At 43.8% G+C, this 20517-nt stretch overlaps 2 protein-coding genes across 2 annotated transcripts; both read right to left on the reverse strand.

Annotated features, from left to right (window-relative positions):
• Positions 1–1190: 1190 nt before the first annotated feature.
• On the reverse strand, positions 1191–1985 carry LOC103318170. The gene is made up of 3 exons (XM_031929041.2): positions 1844–1985; positions 1523–1739; positions 1191–1446 (listed from the first exon to the last, which is right to left on the reverse strand). Exons 1-3 carry the CDS (start codon positions 1844–1846, stop codon positions 1295–1297), a joined length of 372 nt encoding a protein of 123 aa, XP_031784901.1. The 5' UTR covers positions 1847–1985; the 3' UTR covers positions 1191–1294.
• On the reverse strand, positions 1956–8108 carry LOC116417288 (myb-like protein D). Its single transcript, XM_031929816.1, has 3 exons — positions 7840–8108; positions 2050–2454; positions 1956–1975 (listed from the first exon to the last, which is right to left on the reverse strand). The coding sequence occupies exons 1-3, from the start codon at positions 8069–8071 to the stop codon at positions 1956–1958; spliced, it is 657 nt and encodes a 218-aa protein (XP_031785676.1). The 5' UTR covers positions 8072–8108.
• Positions 8109–20517: the final 12409 nt, after the last annotated feature.

The raw sequence follows: 20517 nt of genomic DNA on the forward strand, positions 1-20517 counted from the left end.
TTTCGTCACTTTGATCTACACATTTTTTAGTTGCATAATCTATACTATAACATGTTTTTATTTCACCATCAAGTAAATTTAGTATTTTATTATTAATATTATAAATATCTTCATTATGAGGAGCTAATATAACACGATTATCATTATTATTAGAATCATTTATATTATTATAAATATTTGAATTTTTGTACGAATCTGGTATTCTAAGAGGATTCATTTTTCCATCTCCAATTTCTAACAAAAACAATAAAAATTCTTTGTTTTCTGAGTGCCTATTTTTGTGTAATTTCATTATACAGAAAAGAGGCCAAAGTGTAGAATATTTTATTGTGTCTTTGATTATTGAAGATCTAAAACCATGTTTCATTACTGGTATTATTTGTCGAAAATCACCTCCTAAAATAATTAATTTTCGACCAAAAGGTGAATCATTATTACATATATCTCTCAAAGTATTATCAACTATCTCTAAAGCTTTCTTTGGAATCATTGAAGCTTCATCCCAAAGAATTACATCTCCATCTCGTAATTTTCTTTTATCTGCTAATTTCAAAAATGCGATGTCTATATAGTCTAAATCAAGAGGAAGTCTGAAAGTTCTATGAATTGTAAAACTCTTAGGTAATAAAATAGAAGCTATAGCAGTCCAAGCCATTGATAATATATTTTTTTCTTTAGATGTGAAATAATATATTAATGTTTTATATAAAAAGGTTTTACCAGAACCACATGGACCATATATGAAATAAATTTGATTATTTTTATTAAAAATTTCATCAAAAATATATTTTTGGTCCGAGTTTAACTGGTTATAAATATTAAAAATATTTTTACTATTTAAGACAATATTTTCTGCATTTATATCATTATTTTTTAAGTTTAAATCTGGTTCTGGTAATCCAAACCAGGCTGAAAATAATCATATGATAATCATATGCGTGCTCATATGATACTTTCGACCGAATCCTCATATGATTATCCTATGAGCATTGTATGAGCACACAAAAATTTTATAAATTTAATAATACCAATTTCCAATTCATACCTAAGTTAAAATTTGTTTAAATTTTAAAATAATTTTTTATTCATGATAAAAATGTTCTAAAATTATGTGAAAATTCTGATTAAAAGGAATTAAATTATTTCTATAATAATAATTTATGTAATATTTTTATTTATTTATGATTACATTGTAGGTTAAGTACTTTATTAATCTCAATTTGTTTCCACTATAAATAGTGAAGACTTTACCAAATCAATCATATACTGATGAATCATTAATTTGTTTCTTTGATTATTTTAAGATCCACCAAACACTATTTAAATAGGTTATAAAAAAAAATATAAAATGTCGCAAAACAATAACAACCGTAGCATTACGTATTGCCTCAATTCTTTCTTTTTGCGGCAGATCCTGTCGTTTTTCCGTGTAATCGTAGAACACACCTGAATAATACACATACAGTTAGGTAAATAAAACATTTCATAATTGTGTCATTAATTATAAATTTAGAATAGATACTTAAAAATAATCTTAATAGTTCCTTCTCTATTTGTTTGCATGGTGATCTATTAGGAAGTGGTTTTCTATTTACTCGCTTTACTTGCAAGGCACGATTCACCAAATTTTTTTCTCCCCAGATCTCAATCGCAAGCCATCGTAAAAACCTTTTTGGAGGCTCTTTGAACATGAAATTATAGGTCATGCTAGGAACACTGATGCCATCTCCGAGGTAAATCTACAAAGTAATTTATAGCATTTTTTAAATTGTATATAGTATATGCACATGGTGCATTCTATTCTTCTAATGTCGCTATAGTAATTTGATAAAATACACTTTACCATGTTCTCAGTAACTTGGTAACCTTTACGATAGTCTTCATGCCCAGGTGCATTTTCACCAATGTAAAATTCACAGCAAGCGGTGATAAGTTTTGTCGCATCTCCTCTAGTCTTATAATCTGCGAATAAATTCTAAAATATATGATTGACAATCATATTAGGCATCATTTTGTATGCATTAGTTCTTATATTAAGTAATTAATTACTTTTATTATTAATACATGATATACTATTCTGATTATTTAAACGATTTTGTTGGTTACGATCTTGATTATCATTACGATTATTAACATTATTTGGATGTAAAATAGGACGTGGATTATCTTGTCTGCTTCTGTCTACCACATTTTCAATAGCATGATTGTTGTTCGACTTTCCCACAAAATTATTATCAGGACTTTGTTCGTTGTTGCTATCAACTTTATTAAGATTATGATTTTCATCATTATTATCGTTAGTTATGCTCTCAATGTCATGGCCACCTGTTATCAACTTATCTTGTTCATGAGTCGCAACATTATTTTCTGTTATTGTAATATTATTATTTTGAATAGACAAATCATCAGTCGCATGGTCATCTGTATTTTTTGTACTTGAATGATTATCATTTTCTGAAATTAAAATATTATGTATCTAATATATATATATATATATACACATATAATTAAATATCATTAAATATAATTATAAGATTTTCTACAGTAATAATCTGAATAAATATTTAACCTGAACATACAATTAATAACTACTTAGAGTTGACCAAGATATTTTGTTAGACAAATAAGCCGTATAAGTATTAATGCTATAGTGTTTATAGACTTTAATGCTCGTTGTTATTTCAAACTTTAGGCATAGAATAAACTCTGCAAGCAATTTTTAAATTTAATTAAAAATTGCTCGTAAATATCATTCTATGTTTAAAGTTTTAAGTATTAATGCTGTTGAACAATAGATAGAAACTTGAAAATTTGTGTAGATGTGAGAAAACAACATTTCAATTGATCATCCTAACCTCCCTAATGAGACTAAAATATTATCATAGGTGTTAGGATTAAGTATATTCTCGTGTTTCGATATATATATATAATGTATATCGATCGGTTCTACACTACCGACTGTAGACCGATCAGTCTATCAAGAGCCTAGTGTAAGAGTGGGGGTAACGACACCACCGCGCATAGCACGGCGTCCCTATCGCGCTCAGGTCTGGCCTAGCGCTCAAGCGAGTAACATCTCCCTTTACTCCTTTTATTTCAATAAACCTATAATACTTTTCAAACACAAGCTTTTTATTTACGCGCACCCTATCCACGTTCTCTGAACAGGTTATGGGCCCAGGGACGCAGTAGCCTAGAGAACAATTTTTCGCGTAAAGTTTTTTTTTGTGTTTGTACAGTGAGACTTTTGTGTAAGTGCAAAGGAAACTGTTCGTGCCCCCGTTTGACGAACTCACGTTACTTTTTCGCAAATCATTCATTATGTCGGAAGTTAACGTTCCGGATTTGCGCAACGTGACCAAATTCAACGGTCAAAATTTCCAACTATGGAAATTCCAAATGAGAGCCATTTTTGTATCGCAAGGGCTCATGGGCATCGTGGAAGGTGCAGAAGCTCAGCCGGAAGATACAGAAAGACACGCTGAAACCCGCGCCGAGTGGACAAAGAAGGATGCCAAGGCGATGTATATCTTATCGTCATCCATGGATTACACCCAGCTCGACTACCTGATCACGTGCACATCCTCGCATTCAATGTGGGAAAAATTATCGAGCATCCACGAGCAGAAGAGTGCAACAAACAAGTTGGCACTAACAACAAAGTTCCACGAATACAAGATGGCGTCAGGCGACTCAGCGGCGCAAAGGTAGAAAACCTCGCAAACCAACTCAAGGATGTCGGAGAGAACATTTCTAACGTTATGATAATGGCGAAAATCATCGGGACGTTGCCACACAAGTACAGCCCATTCATCTCGGCATGGGACAGCGTTGCTGAAGGAGATCAAACTTTGCCCAAGCTACGCGAGAGAATCCTGCGTGAAGAATCCCGATTGATCAACATGGACGACGTGACCAGCGCACTTGCGACCACCAGTTTCTCGAAAGACTCTGGTAAGAAGAATTCGCCGAATACCGGCAACGCAAATAAAAGCAAGAAAAATATTGTCTGTAACTATTGTAAGGTAAGCGGTCATATAGCGAGATATTGTTACGCGAGAAGAAAGAAAAATGCACGTAAATCATCTAACGAAAAGAAAGATTCTCCCGGAGACGGTAGCGATTCTGTTAACTTCAGCGTATTTGTCGTCTCGTCGAATTGCGAGCAGCCGAAAAAGGTCGAACGAGAAATTCAGTACTCGAGCAGCGACGCGAGCTGGTTCCGCGAAATGGACGACAACGAACTCTGGCTTCTCGATAGTGGCGCCTCCCGCCACTACTCATGCCGACGCGAGTGGTTCTCGGAATTTACGCCTTTACGCGACGAATATGTACATCTCGGAGACGACACGCGACTAAGAGTTGAAGGATACGGGAAAGTCGAAATTTCGCGTTTAGTAAACGGCCAATGGCTTGATGGCGAAATAAACAATGTATTGTACGCCCTTTAAAGAAAAATCTGCTTTCAACAGGAGTATGTACCGCTTCCGAATACACTGTTATCCTTACCGGCGACCAAGCGAATATTTTCTCGAAAGAAAATAAGCCGATTGCGCAAGGCTTGAAGCAACGCAACAATTTGATTAAAATGTTCATCAAATCAAAAGTCGTTACGGTAAATCACGCGAATGTAGCTTCGACGAAACTATGGCATGAACGGCTCGGCCACGTAAACACCGGCACTCTTGAGAACATGGTTAAATGCGATGCCCGTTGGGAAAGCAGTTTAAATTCCCGTTTAAAAAACACGAAAAGGACGCGAATGTAGCTCCAGGTGAAATAATCCACACTGACCTATGCGGACCCATGCAAACGTCATCAGTTAGCGGTGCTAGATTTTTTATCCTGTTCAAAGACGAATCGTCAGGTTTCCGAAGCGTAAACTTTCTCAAGCATAAGAGCGACACGGTCGATCCTCTAAAGAATCAAATTGTACACGTGAAAAATCAATTCGGCAAAGAAGTGAAAGTCGTACGCGCTGATAACGGTACCGAGTTTACAGATAGGCGTGTGAAAGACCTCTTAGCCGCCAAAGGCATTAAACTTTTGTTTTCGGCTCCTTACACGCCGGAGCAAAACGGTCGAGCAGAACACGAGATGCGCACTGTTGTGGAATGTGCTCGAACGATGTTGCTAGCGCGCGCTTTGCCCCAACGCCTTTGGGCCGAAGCTGTAAACACTGCCGTGTACACGTTAAACCGAACAATCGGATCAAGATGTCATACAAAAACACCTTTTGAGTTGTGGTACAATAAAAAACCCGATTTGTCACATATGCGAATTTTCGGAAGCGACGCATACGCACTAGTTCCGGATGTTTCTAGAAAGAAATGGGATGCGAAGTCTACTAGATTGACGCTTGTTGGATATGAAAAAGACTCGCAAAATTACCGTCCGTTTGACTCAAGTACCGGCCGAATTACCATTTCGCGAAACGTGTTATTCGATGAAAAATCGTGCATGAACGCGAAACAAGATACAGTCTCAATCCCGATCGAAAGTATTACCGAAGAAAAACGGATCCCTCAGGTGCCTCAGCACGCGGACGCGAACCGCGAAATACTCGACGGCAATGCAGGCGCACAAGGGAACGATGAACCCGAAAACGGTGACGACGTAGAACCGACCAGGTATGGCTTACGGCCTCGCGAGAGTCTACGTTCGCCGGACCGACTCATTTGTCAAATAGCTTACGATAAGCTCTACGATGCTCGATAGTTACAAAGACGCACTAAGTCGCTCGGACGCTCCGCTTTGGGAACAAGCAATCAAAAAAGAACTCGACGCTCACTCGAAAAACGGTACGTGGGAGGTTGTAAAAAGACCAGAAGGAAGAAAGCTCGTTGGTCACAAGTGGGTTTTTAAAATCAAATCTACCAAAGAGGCTGATCAATGTCGCTATAAAGCGCGATTATGTGCGCAGGGTTTATCGCAATAGGCAGGTCTGGATTATAGCGAAGCCTTTTCCCCCGTAGTTCGTTTCGAGTCTGTTCGAATTTTACTGTCGATAGCCGTGGAAGAAAAGCTATGTTCCTTGCATTTTGATGTCAGCACTGCATACTTGAATAGCGATTTAAACGAAACGTTATATATGCGATTTCCTGATGGATTAAACATAGATGGTAAGAATTTCGCTTTAAAGCTTAAGAAAGCTATATACGGCTTAAAGCAATCCGGACGTTGTTGGAACCAAAGGTTCGACAAATTTATTGAGGGTTTGAATTTTGTGCAAAGTAGTGCGGATAAGTGTGTATACACTGGATTATTTAAAAAATGTAAAATTTATTTAGCGCTCTACGTAGATGACGGATTGTTGTTATGCCGCGATAGAGATATTCTTATCGATTTTGTTAACCTTCTTAAGAAAGAATTCGATATCACTGTAGCCGATTTGAATTTCTTTGTTGGTATGGAAATCGTACAGCGAAACAATTGTATATTCATAAGCCAAGAGGCGTATATCAATAAGATTCTTAAAAAAATTCGAAATGTCAGATGCGAATACTGTCAAAACACCAGCCGATCCAGGCGAAAAGTTAACATGCCCAACTGATAACAAACCAAATTTTCCGTACCGCGAATTAGTTGGATCTCTCTTGTCTTGTATCTGTCGATAATTTCACGACCCGATATTACGTATGCAGTTGGCATAGTTAGTAGGTACCTCGACAACCACGATGAATCACATTGGCGCGCGGCTAAACGCATTCTGCGATACTTAAAGGGCACACGCTCCTTCGGATTATTGTTCTGCGAAAATCGTGCGAATAACGGACTCGAAGGGTACTCAGATGCCGACTATGCTGGAGACATTGTAACTCGTCGATCAACCAGTGGTTATGTATTTTTATTAAATGGAAATTGTGTAGCCTGGTCTTCAAAAAGACCGAGTACTGTGAGTCTCAGCACAACCGAGGCTGAGTTCATAGCAGCGAACGAAGCATCGAGAGAAGCCATTTGGCTCCGCAAATTGTTATCAGATATCGGACATAAATGTGTTGGACCAATGACGCTATTAAGTTGACCCGCAATCCGGAATTTCATTGTAGATGCAAACACATAGACGTACGTTATCAATTCATATGCGAAAAAGTGCGTGATGGCTTGATTGACACTATATATGTAAACACGAACGATCAGTATGCGGATATATTCACGAAAGCTTTAAGTTTTGTAAAATTTAATCTAATGCGCACCAAAATTAATGTAACCGAGTCATAATGTTGTTGTAATGAATCAAAAAACGATAAATAAAAGAAAACAAACGACACCGAAAACACTCAAATAGTGGGGGTGTTAGGATTAAGTATATTCTCGTGTTTCGATATATATATATAATGTATATCGATCGGTTCTACACTACCGACTGTAGACCGATCAGTCTATCAAGAGCCTAGTGTAAGAGTGGGGGTAACGACACCACCGCGCATAGCACGGCGTCCCTATCGCGCTCAGGTCTGGCCTAGCGCTCAAGCGAGTAACATCTCCCTTTACTCCTTTTATTTCAATAAACCTATAATACTTTTCAAACACAAGCTTTTTATTTACGCGCACCCTATCCACGTTCTCTGAACAATAGGGGTCTGAATAAAAATTTAAAATATTTTTCTGAACGTACTTTCAATTCTAAATAATGTTTCATAATCATAAAAGAATTTTATATGCGAAAAAACTACAAAATCAAAATTACAATTTTTTATTCTAACCAACCCAATTAATCTAATAAAAGCTAATATTAAGATTAAGACGGTGACATTGGTAACGAAAATTTATTACATAGGTTCTCTACCAGCAAAATTAAGATTTTATTAATAAAGTTTAATATCTGTATTATTTTACCTTTACATTGATTTTGAGACATTTCCTCAATATTGGTTGTATCACTTGGTGCTTCTGATTCCGGGAACCTATTGTTCGACTTATTGCTTGTGATAGCACTTGTACTTGTTCTCAAAACAAAAGCTCTCTTCTTACGAATCTGATCTGCCATATCAATACTGTCGAGTGATGAATCTGAAAAGTTTTCTAACTCAACTCGACATTTCAACGAGTCTAAAATGGATTGACTCATATTATATTTTACTATTTTTTTTCAACTGTGCCAAATTTCTTTTGATCTGTAATAATTTTATTTTAGTTTGTCAATTATATTTAATACAAATATTTATGGAAAATCTAATGCAATTTTTCACAAATAAAACATCGTACTTTTCTATATATATATATATATATATATATATATATATATATATATATATATATATAAATATATATAATATATATAATATATATATATAATATATATATATATATATATATATATATATATATATATATATATATATATATATATATTATATATATATATATATATATATATTATATATATATATATATATATATATATATTATATATATATATATATATATATATATATATATATATTATATATATATATATATATATATATATATTGTAACGGGGTGAGGATTTATTCAACAAACCAACGTTGAATAACCGAATCGCTATCCCGCGCTGCGGCGGAGACCATCTCATCGCCAGCGATCAACCCACGTTGCAACGCAGCTTACTCTGCTGCTTTCTCTCTCCTGGACTATGCACCGCCTGGTGCGTGCGCGGCTGCTCAGATGCGTTAAAATCGCGTTATTAACGCCCGCGTAGGCGGCGGTATTCGCGGGAAGGACGTAAGAAAACGGACTTTTGTAATCGAGGTCGGCAAATAACAACAAAATCACGTAAAATAATAAGTCTACAGTTATATTTCAATCCGCGATAAAAGCGTGATGTTACAAAATAACAAATGCGAGTCGCTAACAAATTTGCGACTCGCCGCGACGCCGAAATACTCGCGCGCCTACGCGCGTATCGCCGAGAAGGTCGCGCGCGATTACCCTCGCACGAGTGATATACTCACACACACTCACTCTACAGACACTGCTCGCATTCACCAACCTTCTCCCGTCGGCTATCACGACCCTGGTCCCGTACAGGCTCTCACGGACGTTGCGCTGGATCGCAGAAGCAAGGAAGAAGAGGGTGGCCGGATCTCGTGTCGCACTCACACACCGGGAAAGGCTGGGCACAGCACTTATCACGAACGCCGAGATTCCGAAAAGTTTTTCGAAGGAAGTCGCGTCAGGTAATCGGCGTTTACCTTTCGCAGGCCGAGAACTATCTGTCCTGTATTCGCAGGACTAGTCCGCGCGCTCGCTCGTTCTCTCTCTCTCTCTCTCTCTCTCTCCCTCGCGCCCCCGAATTCGCGCGTGTTTATTATCGCGCGCGCGACTCTATGTTCTGTCTTCGCGGCGCAGCGGTACCCATACCGCTACGAGTTGGCCGCGGTGCACAACTCGTTATAACCCCCCCCCCCCCCCCCGCCCCCCTAGAATCGATCTATCGACCAGATGGCGATTCTACCCCAGTACGTCCGCGACGAAACGTATTGGCGTGTATCGACGAAGGATCTGGGGAATGCTGGGGCAATGAAAGAAAAACACGCTGTTTTGAATTCATTCGTTAGGCCTTATTTGGCCTTGTGCAGCCTGACGTTCGGGCATCTATTGCTCCGCGACACGTTGGGGTGTCCGCAGACGTAACAGGACTTTTGTGACGTCCTGTCTGCCGTCCCTGGTGTCGTATCGCGCGCCGCGCTCTTCGCGCGTGGACGTCGCTCCACGTCCGGCGCGCTGGTTCGCCCTGACGCCTGGAATTGTCGGGCGCGAGCTCTGGCTTCGGCTAGGGCTGCTTCAGCCCGGGCGACTTCTCGCTCGGCTTCTTCGCGCTGGCGCCGCTCTTCAGCCAGCTGGCGCTCGCGGTCTTCGCGCTTGCGGTCCTCCCGCTTGCGGCAATCGCTCATCCTATGTGTTATGACTTTCCTCGATGAGCGCGCGTACCATGTTGTTGATGGTGCGATTCACCCTCTCTACCGGGTTCGCCTGGGGGTGGTAAGTTGGCGTCAATTCATGCCGCACGCCTTGTTCTCTGAGGTACTGATCAATGGCTTTATTTTTGAACTCTGTGCCATTGTCCGACAGGAATACCTCTGGCGCACCGTACCGCAAGAAGACTCGCTCTCGGAGATGCAGCAAGATTGTCTTTGCGTTCGCCCGCTTAATCGAAATGCATTCTATCCGGCGGGTAAACAAGTCTTCGAATATGAGAATATATTCGTTTCCTCGAGCGGTCTTTGGTTTCGGCCCCATGACATCTCTCGCTATGATCTGCCATGGCCGAGTAATCACTCGTTTCCCCATCAGGCCGTTTGGCGAGCGCTGCTCGACTTTGCATTGCTGACAAACGAAGCATCGTCGAACATACTCAGCGACGTCGGTGTACATACCAGGCCAGTAATGGTACATTGCGACGCGCGCACAAGTTTTCTCACGCCCCTGGTGACCAGCTGATGGCTCGTCGTGACATTCTCGCAAGATTTCTGCTCGCTTTTCTTTTGGCACGACGACTTTCCATGCCGTATCGTCATTCATAGATGCTGGCAATATCTCATCCGGGCAGAAGTAGTACAGCTGCCCGCCGTACATCTTATACAGCGGATCTTTGCTCCGATGCAGCTGTATCTCACGGACCTTTTCGCAGTACCATTCGTCCTGGGTCTCACTTGCCCATCCGACTACCTCGACTAGTACTGCGTCCTCTTCGTACATACGCGACAATGCGTCTGGTACGGCATTTAGCAGGCCTTTCCTATGTTCCACAGTGTAGACGTAGCTCTGCATTTCTAGTGCCCATCTGGCTAGGTGTCCGGTGGGATTATGCAAGTTGCATAACCACCGCATACTACTGTGGTCCGTGATGACCTTAAATTGATACCCCTCATTATAGGGTCTAAACTTCCGTATAGCCCAGATGACAGCGAGACATTCTCTCTCCGTGACGCTGTAATTTCTTTCGGCTTTCGACATCGTGCGGCTCGCAAATTCTAAAACCCGCTCTTCTCCGTTGATTACTTGGAAAAGTACCGCACCGAGCCCGGTGTCACTGGCGTCCGTCTGCAACACGAACTGTGATTCGAAATCTGGGCGATGAAGAATCGGTGCAGACGCTATTAGCGCTTTCACTCGTTGGAAAGCGTCTTGTTGTTCCGTCCCCCACTCGTACTTTCTGCCTTTCTTCGTCAGGCGATGGAGTGGTTCAGCGACGGTCTTGCAAGAATTCGCGATACCACGACGCCATTCCTAGGAAATGTCTCAGCTGTTTTAGGTTTTTCGGCGCTGGATACGCCACAATGGGCGCTAGCTTCTCTGGATCTGGCCGAAAACCATCGTGATTAACCAGGACGCCGAGGTACTTCACCTCTTCTCGCCAAAAGACACTTTTGTTCCGGTTTATCGTCAATCCAGCCGCGTTCACTGGCTGGAGCACTTTCTCTAAGTACTCGAGATGCTCTTCGAACGTCTCTGTCGCGATGATGATATCATCGCGATACGAGTACGCGCATGGCTGGAGTTCTGGGCTGATCACTTTGTCGATCATACACTGGAAGGTCGCTCCAGCGTACGCTAAACCAAACGGCATACGCGTGAATTGGAATAAACCTAGCCCAGGAACTGTAAAGGCCGTCAGAGGTCTCGCCTCCGGTTTCAAGGGTATTTGATGGTACGCGCTGCTAAGGTCCAACGTCGATATGTACTTCGCTTTCTGCAGTTTACGAAGGATATCATCCATGTTAGGTAATGGATATGCGTCAGCCTTTGACAGCGCATTAACTTTCCGGAAGTCGACGCAAAAACGATATTGCCCGTTCGCTTTGCGCACCATTACTACCGGACTTGACCAAGCACTGTCGGAGGGTGCGATGATTCCTACAGCAAGCAACTCTCGTACTTGTTGATACATCACCTCCTTTATTTTTGGGATAATACTTCTGTTTTATCGGCTTGGCCGATCCAACGTCTATCCCGTGCTCAATCAACTGCGTCCGTCCTATCGTACGATTGGATTTAGGCAGGATGCTGTCCAGCATTCTGCGAATCTGCGCGTGCTCGTCGTCACTGACGTACGCGAGTCCAACCGCGGCGATATCTATCGCCCCGCTGTAGCTATTACAGCCACCTGAAGTTGGACAATCTTTCGCTCCTTCTTCAGATACAGGACGTTTTCATTTGGATCGTGGACTGCGCCGAACAGGTGTCCGAAATTCGTCCCAACTAGACATTCGTTGGTCGCTTCGGGCATGATCGCCACCGTTACGTCGCGTTGTGCACCCGCGACGTCGAATGGCAAGTCCACAAATCCCACGATCGGCGACGTCTGACCATTTGCACACTGTGCTTGACGGCCATCGCGTTGTTGCAAGGGTCGACCGCAGGCGCTAGCGATCTGAAATCCTAACGACCCCATCACGGTCATAGCGGCGCCTGGGTCGTAGAGAGCTCTTACTCCGAACCCTCCGATGCCCACTTGTACCCACCAGCGCAACTCGTCTTCCTTTGGCGATATCGTCGGCTGGCGAGACTCGCTGGACAACAGTGCGACTATAGGATCAAAATCGCCTGAGGTTTCGAGGTTTCGCGCGAGGTATCAGCTACGTCCTCCGTCACGTGTCGCTCTCTCTCTCTCTCTCTCTCTCTCTCTCTCTCTCTCTCTCTCTCTCTCTCTCTCTCTCTCTCTCTCTCTCTCTCTCTCTCTCTCTCTCTCTCTCTCTCTCTCTCTCTCTCTCTCTCTCTCTCTCTCTCTCTCTCTCTCTCTCTCTCTCTCTCTCTCTCTCTCTCTCTCTCTCTCTCTCTCTCTCTCTCTCTCTCTCTGGCGAATACAGTTGACAGCTATGCTGATACATCAATTTTTGTGTACTGTTTTTCTGCTGGTACTTGCCTTCGGGCCCTCTTCTGTTGTAGATAGTTGCACGATTCACTTTGCAACCTGCACGTCGATATATAAATCGCCGAAGGCTGCAATTTTTCTCTTTTATCATTTCCACTGCAAACTTTCTACAAGGCCCCTAACCTCCAAAACTGCGTGACTTGGCTTTGCTTGATTTCTCACTTGCACGGCGTCTCTTTCTCACTGCAATCAACATCGTGGCGACATCTGCTGCCTCGCGGGAGAATCTTCACGGCGTCTTCACACTTTTTCGAGGTCGGTACTTTCACACTCTCTCCACTAACGCTCCATCTAGCCGTAAGTGCTACAACATCTACTCTCTCACTCCATCGATAACGTATCATCTTCCTACGAATATCTACTTTATCGACTGCTAGTAAGTTATCGACGAAAAATGAGTTCAAACGGCGAGAAGAGTGTGAAAGTGCCTTTTCAGTCATACAGCAGCTGTACACAACCTATACAGCACAAAGACCCCAAAAGGTGTGAGTTTTGTGGTCTGTACTACCACGCCAGGTGCCAGAACACAACCAACGTGAAGGCCATCGTGGTGAATGACAGGCAGACCATCGCCTGTCTCCCATGTGCAGACAAAAACAACGCCACGGGTGCCAAAGTGAGGACTAAGTCCACCTCTGCTACAACATCAGCAACGGGAGTAACTGCATCAACATCAGTAGGCAAGAGCACTCCCAAATAGCAGCAGCCGGAGAACAAGAAGATAAGGTCAGCACCACCATCAACGAACACGTCGAAAAATCCCTGACCAGCCCACTCGGCCGGTGTGACAACATCTACGCCGTCCGTTGAGGCTGCCTTGAGGGACATTCGCAGTGCCCTTGACGACATTCGCAATGCTCAAACGGAGGCCCTCAAGACACAGAACATCGTGTCGGAGAGGATCTCCAAAATTGAGCAGCGTCTGGGCCCAATTGAGAGGCGACTCAAGGCCCTCGATGAGCTGCCTGCACTCAAGACCCGCATACAAAATGCTGAGTCCACCATCACCGAGCTGCAGGCACAAATTCAAGGTCTCTCATCGAGGAGCCTGACAATGCAGCAGGACACCAGCAGCACTGTGCCCAGTGCTGCGGAGATTTGCAGCCTGCGCAGTGAACTGGCAGAGGTCAGGAGGCGACAGGAGCAGACCTCTAACAGTGTGGTTGTTGTCACGGGCCTGCACTACACCCGTGAAACCTCGCTGCATCTCCTCGCTTTCCCAGTCGTGAGCGCGCTTGACCCCACGGTCCTCAGAAGACATAGCATCAGTCAGGACCATGGGGAGGCTTGATACAACCAACAGCTCTGCCAGGGGTGACGGCAGACTGCCACCATTAGCCGTCACCTTATCCTCAAGTGCGCTTGCACGCTCGATCGTCATCGCCAAAGCTCGGAAACGCAAGCTGCACACCAGCGAATTGGACGCCACATTGCTGGAGGAAGCTAAGGCTCTGAGCCCTGACCATCAAGGGCTCGTAAGCATCAACGAGCTGCTTCCCTCTGACGTCCACAAGCTGCGTTCGAGGGCCAGGCTGGAGGCCAAGAAGAGGCAGGGTTGCCGAACATTCATCAGAGATGGGAGACTCTACATGCGCTGCAACGACGACAGCGAGCGTGCTACCGTCATCAACACCGACGTTGAGCTGGAGACTTTTTTAGCCCGGCTTCCGCTTGCTGCCGACGTCGTTCAACACTGAGGCTACAACACAAACACATCATTCCACCACATCCACCATCAAGCTCATCTGCCATGTCTTCATCCGGTTCTAAGGTATCTCTGTCCGAAGGTCTACGAGTCTGTCATTTCAATGCGAACTCGCTTACGGGTCACATTGAGATGATCAGGCTTTTCTTATCCACTCGCTCTCCATTCCACGTAATAGCTGTTACCGAGACCTGGTTGAGCGACAAGGTTACGCCCATCCCTTCACTGGGTGACTACCTACTCTACAGACGGGACAGAAACAGAAACGGAGGAGGTGTGGCCCTCTACATACATAAATCACTGACAGCTAGCGTTATTTCAACAGCCCTGGCAGGCCAGGTAAGCCTGAATATCTCTTCTGCGAGGTAACGGCAAAGGGAATCTCTCCGATCTTGGTGGGGGTTGTGTATCGTCCTCCTCACGCTCCATTCTTCCAAGGCTCTAACTTTATTGACCAGCTAACAACCCACATGCACAGCTACTCCACGAAGGTCATAATGGGAGACTTCAACTCTGACCAGCTTTCTTCATCTGAAGATGCCAAGTTTATCAAGGCCTTCATTGATGAAAATTCCCTTTCTTCTGGCCCCTATGGTGCCACGCATCATAAACAGGGTTCGGATACCTGGCTTGACTTGTGTCTAATCGACGAGCAGGAACGCCTGCTGTCACACTGGAAGACAGACTCACCTTTCATCAATGGACACGACCTTATCACGGCCACTTTCGACGTACAGATTACACAATACGTACCTAACACATACTCCTACAGAAACTTTAAGGGAATCAACGCCGAGAAGCTAAGGGACTTTCTTAGCGCATGTGACTGGTCATCCCTCACCGCTTCATCACTTGATGAATGCATCTCTACACTTAACGCTAACCTCACTAACGCCATTAATCATCTCGCCCCATTACGGACTGTAACACCGAGAAAACAACGTCACCCGTGGTTCACCACGGCTCTTCGTGACCTTGTATCTGAGAGGGAGAGACTTTACAGGCGTTTCAGAGACTCCAGGCTTGATTCAGATCTCCGCTTATACAGACTAGCTAGAGACAATGCTCACAAACAGGTCGAGGAAGCCAGGCTGAATTATTACTATTCACGCCTGTCAACCTTGACTGATGTTGCCGAGATCTGGAGAGAGCTGAAGAAACTTGGAATTTCTGCAACTAAGGCCCCTTTGCCACCTCGCTTTAGCACAGATGAACTCAACAAGCATTTCAGCTCGATCTCTAATGATCCATTAGCTCCTGCTGTTGAGGAGTATCTTCTAACCCTGGAAAGTCTTGACCTCCCGAATCATTTCGAGTTTGGCACCATAACAGAATCGGACGTGTTGGCTGCAGTATCGCACTTCGACACCCAGGCCAAGGGAAGCGACGGCATCCCTCAGGTTGTTATCTCAAAGGCACTGCCAGTTCTCGCTCCTCTACTATGTCACATTTTCAACCTGTCTCTAAGCGAAACCCGTTTCCCATCTACCTGGAAATTGTCACTTGTGCGTGCACTCAACAAAGTCCGATTTGACTTCTCTGCTTTCTCTCCAAGGCCCTGGAGTGGCTGGTGCACAGGCAAGTCTCACAATACCTTGAATCAAGGCTCTTACTAGACAACTATTAAACAGGCTTCCGCACTGGCCACAGCACTCAGTCTGGCCTAATTAAGCTAACTGATGATGTCAGGGTCGGGATAAACAAAAAGAAAGTGACACTCCTTCTACTCTTTGATCTTAGCAAGGCGTTTGACACTGTATGTCACGTCCGGCTCCTGAGGAAGCTATCCAATTTAGTCCATAATGCTGAATCTTATTATTGTACAACATAATGTACGCAAATAAAAACTATCTAATCTAATCTAATCTAATCTAATCTCCTCTCGGTAAGACTCCCCGCGCGACGGTTCAAGAGGAGCAGTAACCTCCCCTACTCCTCCCTTTTGCCGTTTCCCTTACCCAAGAGACATTCTCGGGCAATGTGACCTTTTCCACGGCATTTGAAGCACATTGGCTTCTTTTGCTCTCTTTGGTCCGATCGACCGGCATTCTCGTCAGACCTCTGGCTTTTGCGCTTCGGACTAGGAGACTTGCCTCTCTCTTTCCTAGGTCCGGAGCGTCCTCGCTGAGGGGCTGATTTCTTGTCGCCTCCTCCCACGTTGGCGTGTTTCGCCGGTTGCGCCATTGCTGCAAGCTTCGTGTCGAACAGCTTGCCTATGGCGTCAACCAATAAGGACAGGGTGTCGGATTGCTCCGGTCCGTTCGCCAGGCCCTTGCGTCCTCGAAATCACTTCGCTCAGTAATTTCTGTCGGTAGCCTTGCGTCTGCCCGTACCATCGCTTGATGCACTCGCAGAAATTGTCCCAGCTAGACCATTCTCCCTGTTCAGAGAGCCGGTTCTGTAACCACTCGTACGCATTATCCGTCAATACTTCTTGTAATGACGCCAACATCTGCGCATTGGATAGGTCGTCTAGCATTCTGCGTCCTTCCATGCGTTGCAAGAAGTTCTCGACGCTCTGTGACGAGTCCCCGGTGAACTTAATCCCCCATTTGTTCACCGCAGGACCGATGGGTCTGTTGCTCTGTCTTCGCGATCCATCGCAGTTGCTACTCTCGTTCAGCGCTTGCGTAAGCGCGTTCGTCGCATTCGCATTCCTCCCCCCCCCCCCCCCCTAGCAACTACTGGGGGTTGCGAATAGAGAGGATTCGCCGGGATCCAAGTGTTGGAAGTACCACCAACCATTGCGCCCGCGTCTTCGCGGAAGCTACTGTGGTTCATGTGATTGATACTATACGTATCCTGGAAATTCACATGACCGGTTCTGTGTGAGCTCTGTGGGTTGCCCTCGCTTGCTGGTGGCTCCACCCTTGTACTGGACGCTATGTTAGTTGGCCATTGTGACATCATGGCCTCCATTTTTCACATCAGCGCCCTCATTGTTGCAGTATTCTCAACTATCGACTGACTTAGCATGTCATTCTGAGCTACCGAATTTTGCGCTGGTACCTCGTGACTCTGGCGTATTGTGCGCTGCAACGCTCGTCTTCACCGTAACCTCGGTTGAGCGGTCGATTGCTCATTGTTACAGCGTTTTGTTGGGAACTGGCGTCTAATCCGCTAGTCACTACCGCTGCGCCCGTGACTGCGCGTGGTGCAGTGACCTTCGCGCCTGGCCTCCGTGACTGGCATTTCTGCAAACGTGTCTCGCATTGTCATCGCGTTTAGCAGTTGTAGGTTAGACCCTGTCGTTTGGCCTAATCCTTGCGCCGGTTGACCGTAGTTCATCTCGATCGCCGGCGTCACCATGACATCGTTGGCCTCGATCTCTTGTTGTAACAGCTTCAGAGGGTGTGGCTGTTCGGCGTCATAATCGCCCGTATAAATCGAGCGTGTCGATACTTGCTCGGCTGTTGCGTCGATGAAAGACTTTCGCAACTCCTCTCTCTTCACTCTCGCCATTATTGTCGAGGTGTCTAGGCTCTGTCTAAAATCTGACTCGGTATACTCTCCGAGGAGCCACCTGTTTAGCCTAGCTACGCGATCTAATCGCTTGCCGTCTGGCTTCAACTACATACTCTCGAGGGCATCGTCCATCTCTTCTTCGTCGATGCCCCAGCACCAATTCTCGACGACCTTCTCTACTTTCTTCGCCATGTTGGTGTGATCTGCTTCCAACGACGTTTCGCGGTTGCTCAACAACGACGTGGCAGCTCCCTATCCTTCGCACTCACTCCAGATAGCCCCTAGATTGTATTGTTGTTGCTACAACGTAAGCTACAAAAATACAACCTTTCTACTCACACACTTGCACACCTAAGCGCGTCGCTGTGACGTAGATTATTACGCGAAATTGAATAAAACGAGAAATCAAATTCGTATAATCGGAGCGAAATCCGTAAAAAAATAAAAGAAATTTTTATTTACGCCAGATAAGCGCGAATTGCTTCTGGCGTGCGCATTAGTAGCACCGCTGTACTCTCACTTGTAACGCACGATTTGTGCTACAGGCATATACGCACTCACACACACACGAAAAAGAAAAAAAAAAATACGAAAAAATGACGAAAAAAATTTTCGCGAAATTGCGCGTATACCTCGAGCTTCGAGTCGAGTGTGTTCTTCTCTTGAAAATTCTTGAGGTCTAATTTGCTGAAAACTGGGCGTATACTATTCCGCGTCTTCTCGTGGAAGTGACTATATATCTCGCGCCCGCCGCGTTCTCGTGGAAGTGACCCTCTGTAGCGCCGCAAGCGCTCGCACTCACTCTAACACACTCGCGCCGCTGCGCGCTTCGCTCTACTATAGCGTGCGTGGACTGTACTATGCAGCTACACCTGTTCCTGTTGCCGCTTTGCTGCCTTTTATTGTTTATTTGTTAAAAAATAAACAATTTACAATTTCGCCTTTACGCTCTATTTTCACACGAGACGTCACGAAAAAATAATTATGCAACTCTCTATCCTAACGAGAGTGCTTTAAAATTCTCCCGACAACAAATAGAAAATTATTCGACTCGGAGAGCATGCGATACTAGTGTCAGCTTCAAGTTTCGCTGCTCCGAGTCGTTTAATTCTAAGTCCTGTGATAATATCGGTAGATATTATTCACAGACTTCTCGTGTGAATTGCGTTCGAAATATTCGTATACGCCGCTCGAATATATTCGAACGCCGCTCAAATCCGCTTGATTTGTGCGCGACGTAAACAAGGGGATGAACGTGTTTACGTCGCTCGCGCGACCTACTTGATTTCGCAACGGTTTTTCGCTCGCACCGCAAATCGCGAAAATTACAAACTCTTTACACGTTCCTTCCCGATTAACCCACGAACTGGGCGCCAATGTAATGGGGTGAGGATTTATTTAACAAACCATTTCGGTAAATTATTAAACGTGCACGAAAATAGCAAAGAATTAGGGGACGAAATTCACACTGCTGAACTCCACGTGAAGGAACCGAGCTACCAAGAAGTAGAGGCCGCGATTAAATAACTAAAAAACAACAAAGCAGCGCGAAATACCAGCCGAGTTACTCAAGTATGGGAAATTGGAAGGAATCTATCATTATACCGATTTTTAAAAAGGGGGATAAGACAGACTGCAATAACTATAGGGGGTATCTCACTTTTAGGAACGTGCTACAAAGTTCTGTCAAACGTAATACAAGCTAGACTCACTCCATTCGCGGAAGATATAGTAGGAGATTATTAGTGCAGATTTCAGTGCAACAGATCGACGAGCGATCAAATGTTTACCATAAGACAGGTGTTAGAGAAAAAGTGGGAATTTTGCGAAACCATACACCAACTATTTATAGATTTAAAAAAAACGTACGACTCTATTAAGCGAAGCAAAATGTATCAAATTCTAGTACTTCTCGGGGTAAAAAAAACTCGTGAGATTGATTCAAATATGTCTGAACGAAAGCACGGGAAAGGTCCGAGTAGGCGGTAATGTATCAGAACCCTTCACTATACGCGATGGTTTAAAACAAGGGAATGGGCTCTCTACGGTACTGTTCAACTTAACACTGATTGACCAACATTGTTTTTTAATAATAAATAAACCTTGATCTGATGTTATAGACGTGAGTTACCTTTCAAAATTAGTTTGAATAATCGTCATAGCAGTTTGAAAGTTACTAAAGTTAGGGAGATTATGTCTCAATGAATTTATCAAAATTTCATTTTTAAATTTATTAACTTTGTATTGTATACAAGTGATAATATTTATTGTAATGTATATTTTATGGTGTGTGTGTACTATCTAGTGATAATAATCAAAATATTTTGCTTATAGATATAACAATGAATAAAAAAATCTGCTCAAATCACGCCAAACATAGATATTGAATATATTTTTAAATTAATAACGCTTTTAATATTTCAACAGCTTTTCCTTCACTTATTATATTTAAAAGAATACTATTTTGTATGTAACAATTGCAGAACTT

Source organism: Nasonia vitripennis, chromosome 4 (assembly GCF_009193385.2).
Source record: "Nasonia vitripennis strain AsymCx chromosome 4, Nvit_psr_1.1, whole genome shotgun sequence".
NCBI lineage: Eukaryota > Metazoa > Arthropoda > Insecta > Hymenoptera > Pteromalidae > Nasonia > Nasonia vitripennis.

Coding starts and splice junctions, on each gene's coding strand:
- LOC103318170 (XM_031929041.2), bottom strand. Junction 1,447..1,522: donor ACTATTAAGATTATTTTTAA/GTATCTATTCTA, acceptor TGTATTATTCAG/GTGTGTTCTACGATTACACG.
- LOC116417288 (XM_031929816.1), bottom strand. CDS start 8,071: ATGAGTCAATCCATTTTAGACTCGTTGAAATGTCGAGTTGAGTTAGAA. Junction 2,455..7,839: donor GTCTCAAAATCAATGTAAAG/GTAAAATAATAC, acceptor TTTTAATTTCAG/AAAATGATAATCATTCAAGT. Junction 1,976..2,049: donor ATCATGTATTAATAATAAAA/GTAATTAATTAC, acceptor CATATATTTTAG/AATTTATTCGCAGATTATAA.